We start from the raw sequence: 15,512 nt of genomic DNA on the forward strand, positions 1-15,512 counted from the left end.
ATATTGTATGTCAACTGTAATTGAAAAATAAAAAATTTAAAGTAAAAAATAAATTAAAGATTAAAAAATGAACCAATGGAGTCACATTTTTGGAAAATTGAATATAAAAAAGAGAATAAGATGATAGTGTACAATTTTCCTCTTTATAGATTTGTTTTGCAAAAACACTCAGTATGTATTCAGTGTAAAAGAGGGTCTGGAATGCTCAGTGAATCCTCTTCCTACAATATCACTGTTGGCATTAAAGACTAGAGCTCCCAAATAGAGAAGTTGGCTATAAGGTGACCCATTTACTCTTGGATAAATTTCAGATAGCTAAGCTTATTTGAACAGACACTGTCATGTACAAGCTTTAAAACTTCTAAATTGATTTAAAGTGGCCGTGCCAATAAGGCTACACCAATCTAATTCAATTTTAGTTAAGCTAACACAAGCACACACACATGGGACAACTTTGGGGTGCGAAGAACAGAGTAGCAGAAATATGGCAAAAAAAGAGGGGAAAATAAATGTGAGATGAATACTTCTTATTAATAGTTGAATAGTATAAATTAATGTACAAAGTTAAGACCATAGAGTACATCTTAACATTGCTACTAAATGTCAAATTACTTACACACTCATTCATTTGGTGTTTTGTGTTGACTTGTAAAAGTTGAAAATTTATTTTCAGAACTTACAACGAAGCTTTAAAAAGTGTGTGGGGGGGCGGGTAAATAAAATACCATAAATGACTGATATTCCTAATTTAAAAACAAATAAAGTGGTTTATTTTCTTCATTATTCTAAATCTTTGTGACACAGAGAAAACTAGATGTTAAAGGTGTAAAAATGTTGGAACATTTTCTTTCTGTAGACATATCATTAGCTCTTATTATAAATAAGTAAATAAGTGAATTGGCACCATTATCTGATATTTTGGGAATAAAGCCAAGGTACTTATTATTTTTTTGCATTAGTGTATGATGTTTTCAAATGATAAAGTAATTATTAAAATCAGAGAATATGGTATTCTGGAGTGTGACGATACAAAAGCAAACCTTTATTTTTTTCCTTTGAATTTAGATATTCCATAAAATAATGTAGAATATATATAGAGCAACATTCCCCAAAGTGTGTTTTATGGTATACTGCAGTGAGATATTCTAAATAAAAGGATTCATGGGCGAATACTTCTGAGAAAAATTACATCTTACCTAGAGAATTCACAATATATAATAACTCATTAATGATTGTGAGAGTCTTATGGTAAAGACGAACAAAATTTCTTTAACTATTTAAACCCAACATTTCTCAATTAATTTGATCACTGACAATTTTTTACCCCTTTAACCAAATGGAATTAATGTTCCTGGAAAACACGTTGGGAAACTGCAAATAGTCTCTTTTATTCCATTTCAATGCTGGCACTTATTCCACTAAAATATGTATTTAAAAAAAAAACTAGACTGGAAAGATAAAAACTTTAAAGCTCAATAATAAAAGGATTTCAATACTTAATTCTGTAACTTATATTTAATGAAATGCAGAAAGTTCTTTTACTGGTTATTTATATATTTAACAACACAGTCACTAGAACAGACCAATAAATTCAGGTGTGGGTAAAAGTAGATTTATAGTTGTGAATACACAAAAGTTTATTCTTGTATTATTATTTATTAATTATTGTATTATTTGTTACTATAAACCTATTTTTCCCCACCCTTGCATTTTTTTGAACTTACAGTAAAATATTTTTAGGTAATCAAGGAGTTAAAAGATTTTCACAGTAAAAAGCAAGTATATTATGCAAAATAAACTATGCTTTTGATATTATGCTCTAAAAATCAGATAAATACTAAAACAAATTTTTTCCACACTTTTCTTTCAAACAGCATTCAATTTATAAAAGCCATGAAAAAGCTATAAAAACCTAGGAAGCATTGGTGTTGTTCAACCACAGGGCCTAGAAATTTTTAAGAATGTTTACATCCATGGATAACATTCACATATACAAACAATGAAATAAGTTATCTTTTAATTTCAGTTCTTTATTCTACCCTATTCCGTTGGTGCTGTATAACTGATATACCACAGTAATCATGTGCTATATATTAAGGTTCTAGGAGGCACACAGGAAATAAATGAACTATATAAACATTTCTGTGATGGGTGACTTTTAAAAGTCATGATTCATTAAACAAAAGATATTTACTAGTAACTATGAAGGGGACTCTAGTAAGTAAATAAAATCTGATCAGATATAATCACTGAGCATTTTTAAAAAATTAAATTTATTGATTGGGGGGGAGAGGGAGAAAAGGGAGAGCAAGACTGTTCCACTTATTTATGCATTCATTGGGTAATTCTTATATGTGCCCTGACCAGGGATCAAACCCACAACCTTGGCATATCGGGATGACGCTCTAACCAACTACCTGGCCAGGGCTGAGCATCTTTATTTTTAATGAAAAAAGAAAATTATTTAGTCATTTTCTCTAAATATTTATGGATATAGAATTACATAATTTTATTTTATATTTTAGCCAAAGTTCTCTAATAACACAACTGATATCTTTATTTCTTCCTGTTTTTGGAAGTAAGTAGGTAGGAAGAAATATTCACAGCTCTAACTAGTATATTTTTATTACTCTAATATAATTTGATTATGTTATTCTCATTAAGTAGGAAGAAATTGTGATGCCAGTATTCTAATAAGATCTCACAGGTCTATGAAATACAGCCACAGGTTGTATGGCTTTTCATGTTTTAAAAAATCATAAAACAATCATTAGTTCTACCAAAGATCTAGATGATGTATAAGGTCTGAACTACAGTAAAGTTAGATTAATTCTCTGAGATTGGCCTTAAGGGTATAGATATGAATATGAATACATAGGCTGGGATTTCCCACAATATGTACAGCTTGAATATATCATATTTATAAAAAGTAAGTTATGTAGAATTTTTTTAAAGCTAATTCTGATAGTACCACTTGACAGTCTAATAGTTCAAGAGCTTTAAAAAGTTTCTCTAGAAAAGAAAAACTAAAATATTACTCAAAGAGAAGCACATTATATTGTCAAACTGTAGAGAACTCTTCATGAACCTATGGGGTAACAGTAACAGAATGGGCCTTGGCCTCAGAGCAAGGCCCCTACATCACACAACTCCAGGGGGCACTCTTCACAATGCACTCTATATAAATGGTGCTCTGCGATCTGGCTCAATCAGGAAAGTCTCCAGTCGCTGTTTCTATTGCTTATTAACTGTGTGGCTTTCGGGAATTTACTTAACCTCTCCATCACTAAAATTTCCCATTTATTAAATGAAGATAATACTGAGAATATACGTAATACCCTGTTAGCAAGCAGATTATGTTTTGGAGCTGCATAGTAATTATGATGAGAACTTTTTTGGGGGGTCTGCTATATATTTAGCTATACCTTGCATTTATCATTTACATATTATTTCAATAAATATTTATGGAGTGCCTTCTATATGCCAGGCAATGTTCTAGGCATTTAAGGACAGAGAACTGAACAAAAGATCTAAAATCCTGGCTCTCATATAGCTTATGTTTTAGCTCAGCAAAGAAACATGTAATAAAATATACAAAGCATGTCAAGAGGAAACAAGTGACGTGAAGATAAGTAGCTTAAGAGGATAGAGAATTGCCAGGTTCTGTGTATGTGTAGGGGGTACCTATTTTAGATAAGCTGGTCAGAAAAGGCTGCTTTTATGAGGTAATATTTGAGCAGAGACCTATGTGGTGAGAGAAGGCGAGTTGGGTGCATCCCCAGGAGGTAGGGCCCTGGAGCAGGACAAGCTTCGCACATTCCAGGGCTGCACAGCTGGCGTGGCTGAAAGTGGGGTGCGCATACATGGGACACAGGGCATGGGGTTGGAGGCAGACCATGGAATCCTTGCAGGCCACCTAGGATTTGAGATTCTATTTTGGGTAACACAGGAAGTAAACAGAAGGTTCTGGTCAGAGGAGTGACATGATCTGATTTACATTTCTGAAACATTACACTGGCTGCTTTGTGGAGAAGTTACCTGTGGTGGGTGGGAGCGGACTCAAGACTCGCTGCTGTGATTGGTATTCTAGACTGGGGCACATGCTTGTAACTTAAGTAATCTTTCCAAATCTATGCCAGGAGTTAATTTGACAACGAAGAGGTCTTTTTCTTTCAGGGCAAGTTAAATTTACAAACAAGCTTTAGGAAGTTAAAAGCACTGTTTATATGAAAGATTGATTGCTCTCTGGGTTTTGATTCAAGTAATCTACCAACTAGCTACCATTTGGTTTGCTGAGTACCTTGACCCCAGAAAGTGGGAATTTATTTCATTTAAACAAAAATAAAAAATGGGGACTGAATATGTAAAGTCTAAAAAAAAAGAAAAGGAAAAGGAGAGTAAAAGCTTATGGCTCTGTTTTAGCACAACTTGGGAAAATCAGAACAAATGTTTTAAAATTCAGTGTAAAACTTCTGTACATGTCAAATTAGAAATAATACTTTGCTAAAAAGATGTGCTAAATATGGACATACAGCCAATGACTATAAATGAGCTCACCTATGAATGGGATGGAAGCCAGGGAGTCACCGGGTGGGCTGGTGCTTGAGGCCTTCCTTTCCTCAATCCTTTTTATATGGACCTCCCGGCGCGCGTCATTGGGCAGCCAGCAGGTCGTGTCTGACCCCGTTTCATGATCATTTACTGCCAAGATGTAAGACTGATGCCTTAAAGGCTGCGGTGTTTGGCGACCAGATGGAGGTTTTTCTCTTAGGATGACAGTTTCTTTATTATCTAAAGCATCTAATTGCTGGGTTTCAGCCTCTTGTAAATTTAAGTCTTGATTCCTTTGAGTGGCAGATAATTCTACTTCTGCAGTGCCTGAGTTCTCACTCATTTGAGGCACAAGCTTGATAGAAGCTCCAGACAAACAGGGGATTTTCCCAGTCTCCACTTGGTGATCAGGGGCACTTTCAGTTCTTAACCGTGTCTGCTGAGTCAGCAGACTGTTTTGATGCAAGTGATTTACTGGTCTTTGGTCTTTGATAGAAACAAATGAGTTCTGGCTAAACGATGGTTTTGTGACATGCATCGAAGGTGCTTTCAGAGAATTACTTCTGACTTTCACAAGAGGTGACCTGTCTTGTGAAATACCTTGAGGGAGTGACATTCCACAAGTAGCTTGAAAATTCCTGTTTGACTGCAGTGTTTTCAGATCTGGTGGAATTTTTATAAACTGAGACACAGATCCCACTCCTCTGCCACTGATTCGCCTATTATCAGAATTAACAACGCTCGGAGCCACAGTAAAATTGGAACCTCGGAAAGATTTATGGATTTCGTGCTGCCTAGGTCTTTCATAAATACCTCGTCTATCATCCTGCTCAGTAAATCCACTCCATTTATAAGTCTGCTTTCGTTCTCCATTTGAATCTGGCATTTGACTTTCAGAAGTGACATTTCCTAAGGTTTCACCCTGTCCTTCAATGTAATCCCACGAACGAGTTCTGTGATTGCTAAAACTAACAGGTGGGGCTGTCAGTGCTCCTTGTGAGGCACTGCGTGGACAATACTTTGTTAACACTGAGTCCTCCAGCCTCTCCTGGGACACACTGCGTTGTCGGATCTGGGCAGACTGGGGCACTCGGTCGTGAGAGGTGCTGCGGCGTCGTACCTGCAAAGCCGTGCGGTTCGGTACCACCTGGTTATAATCCGTTGTACTCTGAGATGCTGCCCTTAAACTATCTAATCTTTCTTGAATTGTCCGACAACCCATATGCAATCGTCTGTTATCAATATATTCCTTGTATGTTTTATAGTTTTTCCAGTCTATGTGTTGATGGGAATTTGGAGAATAATGATTAACAGACACGGAAGGAGAATCCACAGCTTGAGATCTACTGTTTGAGATTCCTTCTGAATGTCCACTATAATTGCTAGATTTCAGTAAAATTCCAGAAGGTTCCAATGATCTGGATGCTGGCGCCTGATGAATTAGATGGGCAGTGGGAATGGATGATGATGGTGATGTGGTTCTTGACACTGTTTTTAAAGAGGGCTGCTCATTTATGCCGTATCTTACTTCTTCAGTTCTATGTGAAGGAACTGTATGGTTGTTTCTATTAGTTAACAAATCTACAACCTTCTCAGAAGGTACAATGACAGTCCTCACACTCTCATTGCAAACACACACTGCTGTGTTTGACTTTGCAACGTCTGTTGGTGATGGAGGCACTTGTATTTCCATTCTATAGGCCCTGCCAGGTTGGGTGAGTACTGGAGTACTGGTTTGCTGTTTGCTGGATGATGAGGCTGGAGGAGATACTTCAACTGGCTGTGCCATGGCTGATGGGGCAGACGGCAGCCAGGGATAGCAGATTGGTGGCGGTTCAGGAATATTACGGGCATTGCCACTGTAAGCTTCATTGCCTTTCAGGTAGGCATCTTGAGAATATGCCTACAGGGAAATGAGAGAACAGTGTCATTAAAAATTCATTAAAAGAACAATAATTCCCATTCTGGCAATGTACTATTTTATTTTACTGTGCCCTACCTTGTTCCTGAATGACATTCACTAAAGCATGCATGCAAATGCGACATAAGGGTGCTCCACAAATTTAGGCAAGGGCTAGTATCTTAGAAATCAAATAAATTGTAGGACATGCAACAAATAAAAATTACAATTGCCTGTTTTCTCAAAGAATCAGAAACACACCCAAAAATTTCCCCACCAATTAGATATAGCCAGATTACTTCCAAATGTTCCCCATTTAAGTTTTATCGTTTTTCAGCAGTCGACAGGTTAAATGGCTGCCTAATAAATCTCAGCAAAAAAAGATTCTGATCTTTTGCCAGAACAGAGGTGAAAATATTAAAAATCTTAACCAAACATGTTTATTTTAAGCACTGTTGCTATCATAAATTAAGTATCTTGTCAATTAGTGATTACTGAATCCCAGAAAATAATTCATTTTGATAAATCAGGTCTTTCAACAGCCATGCTAAATATTTTAATATTTAAAATGAGAGGAATAGGCATGTTAAAGAAAGTAAATACATATAGTAAAGGCATAAAAACATAAAAAAAAGGTAATTCACCTTTCTATATATAATTCTTATTTTTTATTTTAAGCTAATGCAAAATTATAGTGTACAAATTTATTTGGTCTCTTACTTGTTATGAGGAGATGTTTCTCTATTACTAACAGGCAAGCATGCAGCTCAAATTAAATTTTTATCAACTATTTGCGAAACTGTCTAGCAATATTTTTAAAATTTAAGGAAAACTTAAATTAAGCACAGAGTCTACAAAACAGAGCTAATCAATGCAACCCAGGGCAGTTCAGCGCCTGAGACAGTTAGGTGTGGTGTCATATTACATAGCCACCCCTAATCAAAACAGGCTGAATTCCAGACCATCATATCCCGTCTTTGCATTAGCTGGCAAATATCAAGCACAGCCACAAACATAGCATCACAGCAAAGTACTAAGGAAAACGAAGGGTGAGACACTTAAAAATACACAGATGCAGATAAATATCATGTTTTAACACCAGTTATGCACAGGATACCAAAAAAAAAAAAGAAGAAAAGAAAAAAACAATAAATAATGAAGAAAACCATATACCACAAACAAACACATTCTGCAAGTTAGTAAGATTAACACTATGGAGAGATTTCTCTAATCAAACTTAACAGTTTAATCAATTGGCTTATTATAAATCTCTACCAAACATGACTTAAAAAGCACGGAAATGGCTTCTGTGCATTTCTTACCAGAGCAGTGACATCCTTTGTAAATTGTAGCTAGCAGAAAATAGGAAAACATAGTAGAAGCTGCTTACTGATAGAAAGACAGAATCATGTCATATTGATGTTGGAAACAGCAAGCTAAAAATACATCTATACTGATTTCTCCGGAAGGTACCAAGAGAGGTAAAGGGCAGTGAAGCATAAAGAATAACTTCAGTATCCTTCTAAGCATCTTTTTCTCAGGCTTTTTTCTGGTTCGTATTTGGTTTTTCTACCATTCTTGAAAACAAAATACATCTGGTGACATGCATGCCTAACAGCTATTTTCTTTGATACGCACTGCTGTCTGACAGTGTGCTACAAAGCTTCCCTTCCACAAGAGCAACATTGATGTCTCTCATTTCCCCTGAGCTGCTTCCATCTCTGCTTCCAGATGACGAAACGAATGCTCTATTATGCATTTAAAATAGTAGGACCTCCTCCTTCCCCTGTAAATCAGAGCATAACCACAAGCAGTCAGCTGACTGCAGCTGTCTTTACAGTATGATGTGGGAAAAAAAGTATGACTTTTATTAGATTTCACTCAAAAACTAAGATCTTTCAACACTGCTTTATTATGAAAATAACTACAGAACAGACAAAAAATATTACTGCCAGAGTAATCCTTTTATACTGAATATTCTAAAACATAAACTTGATTGCAGTGAGAAATTAAAAGTAGATAGAAGAAAATATGCATGCCATGATATTTTTAATGCATGAATACAGTCAATCAAAATACACATTTTGTATAGGTGCACTGACATAACAAACCTATCTTTTAAATGCTGATTATATTCGTACCAATACCTTTCCATGAAAGGACAACTGATTGGATGAGTAAATTCTCTGATAAAGTATTTCCCACAGCGTGTTTGTGCAATTTTATTAGGTATCACCTGAAAGAGGGTTGGTGGACAGTGTTCTCTGTGGTCAATCATATAGGAGAAGGTTGGTTGTTAAGTTTCTTGACTTCTCAAGGCCTCTACTACATTATTATACATTGTAAAACTCAAAAGAGAAATTACAAATTTATTTGGTAACAGAACCCATTTTTTCTAGGGGTTTTAACACGATTAGAATTTCTGCTAGAAAATGCTGTTCTAGAACTAATAATTTAAAGATACCTCCTTTATTCAAATTTGGGAGAAATACTCTTTTAATTAAAAATGTATGAGTGGAACTATCAAATATTTGAAAAATGATTTGACATACTTCAGACATCAGTTAGATTCCTATATAACCTTAAATACTCTATATTCATGGGTTCTCATTATCAGATAAAATTACAGCCAGGGGTCCTTAAATACATCCACCTGCACCATGAATTAACAGCAGCCTGAATAAACAGAATGTCTTACACATACAGACTACTGTCTAATGTAAGCAGATATAGTTGCAATTAATAAAATATTAATTTATTCAAGAGCATTACTGAACTTCCTCACATATTCTCAGTTCATGAACAATAAAAAAGCTTATTTATCTATACCTATCTACCTATCTATCTATCCGTTTGTCCTTCTATCTATCTATCTGTCTATCTACCCATCTGTCTATCTATTCCTCATTTTCATAATGTTGGAGAACCAATATCATTCAATTATCATCCCTGGGAAAATTAGCGGTGCACTAAGGCCACTATCTAATGATTAGCATTTGTTCCAAGTAGGTCATGGACATACTTGGGAATAATTCTGGAGCTTCTATGGCTATTGTGAGAGGTATGGTACAGACATAAATTGCCTTCACACAAATTTAGGAAACTAAATTAGGAATAGACAATATGCATTTTAAGGAATCTTCTTCTCTCATGATGCCTTTCAATGTTCCACTCGAAAATAAACAATGTACGAAGGCATGCTTTAGACTCCTTCAAGGAGGAGAGTATTCATCAGGGCTTGGGCAAACACTGGGATCATCTGGAATGAATTACAATATGCAGCTCTTTTAGGTGAACATGGAACACACTGATAAGGTTTTATATTCTGGGAAGAGAACTGAAAACTCTACTTGCTCAGCAGTGACTGTGAACACTTTCCCTTGAGTGCTTGGTCAAAAACTACCAAATCTTTCATTGAGACACATGGTCTGACATATCAATATTTTAATAAATAAAAATGTATCATTTAATATTAACAATCTGAAACTTTATTATAATAATGTACAGTGCCTAACAGTAACTAAATAATCCTAAAATAATCTTTCAACTCAGTTTTAGGAGAGTTGCATCAAAATCACTATTACTACCCCAATGATACTTATACTATCTAGTAAATGGTAAAAACAAACAACAAAACAAATAAAAACCCTGCAGAATACATAAGCTGGTAAGAATAAAATTTTACATTTTCACTTTAACAGACTGACATCAATTTAATGCTATTAACTATGATAAAAGCAAAAATAACTACACGTCTGTCTGTTCAGAAAAATACATGCCAATCATGCCACAGCAGGGAGTGGGAGAAGGGGATAGTGTGGATACTTTATACCTTTCTAAATTACTTGAAACTTTTCTAACAAGCATGTACTATTCTTATATTATGTAAAAATAGATTTTAAAAAAAGAACAAAGTAACTGCTACAAACTTGCCAAATGTGAATGAATCCCTTCAGAATCCCTGCTCTTATTTCTCTTACTCTAGGTAGGACCACCTTGATCCACACTTGACAAATGGATATCTTATTTTAAATAGAATATTCTACTGATAATAAAACATATTAAATGATTATTTTGGAAGTAATTTTTTTTCAGTTAGTTTACACTCACTGTTACTTTGTATTAGTTTCAGGTATACACCATAGTGGTTAGACAATCATATACTTTACAAAGTGTTCCCCTGGTATTTCCAGTACCTGCCAAGCACCACAGATAGTTCTAAATAAATCTAAAGAAAAACTTGGGTTAAATTACATCTTTCAGTTTGTAGCACATCTTCATGCAGTGGCAAAGAGAGACTGGACTCTCAAAGCACAGAGATATGGGTGAAAATAACAGCTCTGAACTAACTAGCAGTGTGACTGTGGTAAGCCACCGTAACACCTTATTTGTATCCAAGTTTAGAGATCAGGCTTCAGTTTATGACAAGCCACGGTTCAAATCCGAGTGCCATCACTTTCTGCCCTGTTACTAGAAATGGTGCTTCATCTTGCTGTATTTAACCCAGACCAACACCAAGTAGGCTAAAACACCGTGGTCAAACATTAGACACACCCAAGCACCTCCACAGCTATCAGAACTGATCAACTTAAAATTTAATTTTGAGCCCACTGAGCCAAATGCTTCACAAAATATCTTGAGGCATCCACTGAAAAGAATGCCCAGACTGAACTCTCCTATCATCAGACTATTCAAGAAAGTACTTTAATCACCAGCATCACTGTTTAGGTGATTTGATAGGCGGTGGCTATTTCATCCACACACAGACATTTGAGAAGTTAACAAAACCATTTTATTTTTTTGAAAATGAAACAGAAAATGCCTTTTATTTTGTAATACCTTACAAATATAAACCTAAGATATCACAATCTAAAATAGCAGTATAAAATACTGTCAGAAGTAAATAACATGAAATGTTAATAGTAATACTATTCCTATCATTAATCTAGAAAATATATGTTGGTTTAAAAAATGAGGTTGCCATGGGCATGGACAAGGTGGGGACTGACTGTGAGAAAAGGGGAGGTGGGCATGGCAGGGGAGAGCAATGGGGGGAAAATAGGACAACTGTAATAGAACAACAATAAAAAAAATGAAAGAAAAAATAAAATGAGGTTGCCAAGTACTTGAGTACTACGACCAGCACTAGTTAATCACATAATGATTTATTCTTAATTTTACTTCATGTACTTGAATGTTCTATCACTGTCATCTGTAAATTATGAAATTTATTAAAATATACTTGTCCTTGTATAAGTCAAGTTTTAAGCCAAATTATATTTTATTTGTCACCTCTCAGAGATCAGCTGAGCACCTCTAGAACAATGTGGTCTATATATTGGATTGCCCAAAAAGTTCATTTGTTTTTTTCCATAAGATAGCTCTAGAGCACCATGTGCACCTTCTAAAAAAGTATCCAAATTGGAATTTTTATGTAGCTATTTTAATATTGAAGATGGAAGAAAATAAGCAACATTTTCAGCATATTATGCTTTATTATTTCAAAAAAGGTGAAAACGAAGCTGAAGTGCAAAAAAAAAATTTGTGCTGTGACTGATCAAACATGTCAAAAGTGGTTTGCAAAGTTTCATACTAGAGATTTCTTCCTGGACAATACTCCACGGTTGGGTAGACCTCTTAAGGTTGACAGTGATCAAACAGAGACAATCAGCATTACACTGCACGAAAGACAGCCAACATATTTAAAATATCCAAATCAATAAAGTTATTGGTGAAAATGAAAAAGCATGTCTTTTATTTTATGGAGAAAACCATACGGACTTTTCGGCCAACCCAATATCACTTCAGAAACACAACTGCACGGCCACCCAACCTGCTGTTGCCCAAGCAAACACACACAAATTATGATAGGCTTTCTTCCCTCAGATAAATAATTTTTACAGCGGCTGTAAAAATGTTCATGTTTATTTTTTATTTATAATGAATTTTCAATCTCACAGGGACAAATATTCTTTAAAAGCATGTATTTTGGGTACCAGATTTAAGACCAACATAAATACTTCTGAAGGCGCCTTACAGAACGTTTTAGCTCTAGAATCTGTTAGAACTATTTGTACATGCAGTTTTTTAAGTCCCAGGTTCTATTTCTGTTTTATAATAGCTTTAAAAAAATGACACTTGCAGATATTCCAGCTAAAAACATTTATACAGAAAAGAAATTGCTGTATCTTAATGTTCTATATGAAACAATACATTGTGTCCATTAATTATATATACTCCTTTAATCTCCTAATGAATTACAGTACATCCAAATGTGAATAAAGCCAGGTTTTAAAGTGAGATTTTCTTTTATGGTTATAGGTATGAGCTTTTGTCCTAAAATTCAAATGGCATGTTTTAAAAATAAATTCTGTTACAGTATACCATAACCCTTTCTGGTGAACCAGAAGATCTGTATACTCATGTCACTCTAGTGAACCAATTTTTCCCTTTGTTTGCAACACTTTCATTTTACCTTTATTTTATAATGTATTTATCGTAAATGGAATATAACAAGACAGACTAATTAACCTAATTTTCTACTGATCACATCATTAGAAAATTATTCCTTCCACTGATGCTCTCCATCAACCCCATAGCAGGCTCTGACAGTAATTCGCATCTACTTCCTTCCCTAGGCATTTAGTACAACACCAGCTATTCTGTGAAATGTGCACTGTTCAAAACCATGTCCAACCAGTGCCTTCACTTTGGCAAGGAACATGTCTACTGAAGATGAGAAATCAGTTCTGTTTTGGAAGTGTATTCTGTCTTTGAGTCATCAAGATTACAAGGAAGATGCAAGGTAAAGCCTTCCCTACTATCTAACATGTCCTAGTCCTTTGTTGAAGGGAAGTCGCCTATTTATTTCTAACCTGGTAACTTCCATTGACTGCAAGCGTTATGTATGCTACTCTGCCATTCCGCTGCATTATCAAGGTAAAAACTCTACTAGTAGCTCTATATGCCTAGGAAAATTATCTTGGATAGTTGCACCTTCCTTGCTGAGGCCCTCAAACCCAACAGAACTGTGTATTTAAGAAGGGTAATCTGTTATCAGTAAGAAGCCATTCTTGAATACAATCAATATGCCTTGAAAACACATGGTTGAGCTTCATGGATGTCAGTTAATTATATTTAAATGTCAGAAAGTAAGTTGAATCATTAGGATCAACTTAGTGACATTTTTTGTAAAAATAAAAGTTTACAGAAGGTTATTTAGGATTTTTGTTGAGTTACGTTCAAACTAATGCCTTACAAATGAAAAACATTACTTAACCATTTCCATTTCCACCAGAGATTGCTAAGTTCCTTATTTTACTTCAATAAGAAAAAAAAATTCATAAAAAAGAATTAAAAAAACAAAACAAAAAACTTTAGTGGTCCTAGATCCAGTTGTTAGCTTTTAGTGTACGAATTAAACACTTTTATTCATGCTGTTTTATTCTACAGAACTGCAAAGTTAAATGAAGAAAAGTATTAGTTTCTTAAATGAATTTATATATTTTATCATCTTTTTACTCTTAGAAATATTTAAGTTTAATAAAGGAGGTAAATACTCCATTTTATTTATTTTCTTCCTAAAAAAGAAAAAAATAATTCGGCCCTAACTGGTGTTGCTCAGTTGGTTGGGCATTGTTCCGCAGAGTGAAAGCCACTGGCTTGATTCCTGATCAGAGCACATGCCTGGGTTGTGGGTTTGGTCACTGGTTGGGGATGGATGCTTCTCTCTTATGTCTATATATCTCTCCCTCTTTTTCTCCCTCCCTGCCCCTCTCTCTCTAAAATAAATAAATAAATAGATAAAATCCTTCTTAAAAAATGAGAAAAATACTTCAAACTAAATGCTAAAGTTTTTAATAATATAGTTTCATTTCTTCTCTAATATATTAATATGTTTTCCTTAAGTTGTAGATTCCATTTATTGTGAATATTACTAATGGGATAAGCTGATTCTGTTAAACAAAATTACTTGCCAAATAAATTTACAAACAAAATCCTTATAGGAAAATTAAGAAATGGTTTTCATGAAATTCCTCATATTAGGAAAAAAAGATTCTAATTCCTTCAGATATGCATTTGTACCCTGAAGTTTGGCTTTCAGTCAAATGACAACCTAGAAAGCAACTGGGATAAACTCTAGGGGTCTCATTCCAAATGACAACAGTAATAAGAGTTCACTATGGAATCAGTAAAACATTTTCATGTCACTTAATTGCAAAATACTGACACTAGTCTTTTTTCCCCCTTTTGTAAAATGTGGAGAATTTCAGATTCTGTTAACAGAACCAGACATTTGGGGTTTATTTCTATAATTTTAAAAAATTCAATCTACCTTCTCTTAAAAATTTTTTTAATTAACACTCATGAGTAAAAAACAACTCATATTTGAATAAATAAAACTTACCACTTGGATAATGTCTTCATCTTTCGGCATAACACTAAGTTCCAATGTTGTATCACTGAAATTAAGTATATGATAATACTATTTTAGGGAAGGTGGAATGTGTAAAAAAGTCATAAAAGGAAAAATAGTTAATTCAGAAATACTTCTTAAATTGCTTCAGAGTTTAAGTTCTGGTTTTTTCAAATTTTCACTTTTCAAATGTAAACCATTAAAATGAAGATATATATATATATATATATATATATATATACATATATATATACACACACATATATATGCTAATTATGTATGAAATATAAAAGAGAGCACCCTGCCATATGTTTGAGCTATTCATGTCACTCAAGATTTCTTTATTATTTAGAAACAATTTAATTTAGAAACCAAGTATATTACTTACGTTAAATAATCTTGGATCAAAATTCTTAAGTACATAATTTATTATTTTACTTCAAGTAACAGACCAAATCACCCTTTTTTAGGACATATTCTCACTATTTATTATATTAAAAGTACATTAACATAAAAATAACCAAAGAGCCTGCAATTTTAACATTTTAGGCAATATTAATTATGTATTCTCATTCTGAAATATTCCCTTTTTGGCCTCAGAGGTGAAGGAAATCAGAGTTCACCATCACAACTTATTTTAAAAAT

General features: G+C 34.2%; 1 protein-coding gene across 6 annotated transcripts in view; it reads right to left on the bottom strand.

Annotated features, from left to right (window-relative positions):
- The window catches only part of ARHGAP21 (Rho GTPase activating protein 21), a 140,232-nt gene that overhangs the window by 29,884 nt on the left and 94,836 nt on the right, over positions 1-15,512 (bottom strand). For 4 of the 6 annotated variants that reach the window (XM_090266621.1, XM_090266620.1, XM_090266625.1 and 1 more), the window contains 3 exons: positions 14,859-14,913; positions 7,774-7,803; positions 4,558-6,454 (listed from right to left, as the gene is read on the bottom strand). In XM_090266621.1, coding sequence (XP_090122747.1) covers positions 4,558-6,454; positions 7,774-7,803; positions 14,859-14,913 — 1,982 coding nt within the window. The remainder of the gene's footprint in view (positions 1-4,557; positions 6,455-7,773; positions 7,804-14,858; positions 14,914-15,512) is intronic. The other 2 variants (XM_090266624.1, XM_090266623.1) reach the window with 1 other exon arrangement.

The sequence above is a fragment of the Furipterus horrens genome, unplaced genomic scaffold (genome assembly GCF_987537825.1).
Source record: "Furipterus horrens unplaced genomic scaffold, mFurHor1.1.pri manual_scaffold_2, whole genome shotgun sequence".
In the NCBI taxonomy this organism is placed as follows: domain Eukaryota; kingdom Metazoa; phylum Chordata; class Mammalia; order Chiroptera; family Furipteridae; genus Furipterus; species Furipterus horrens.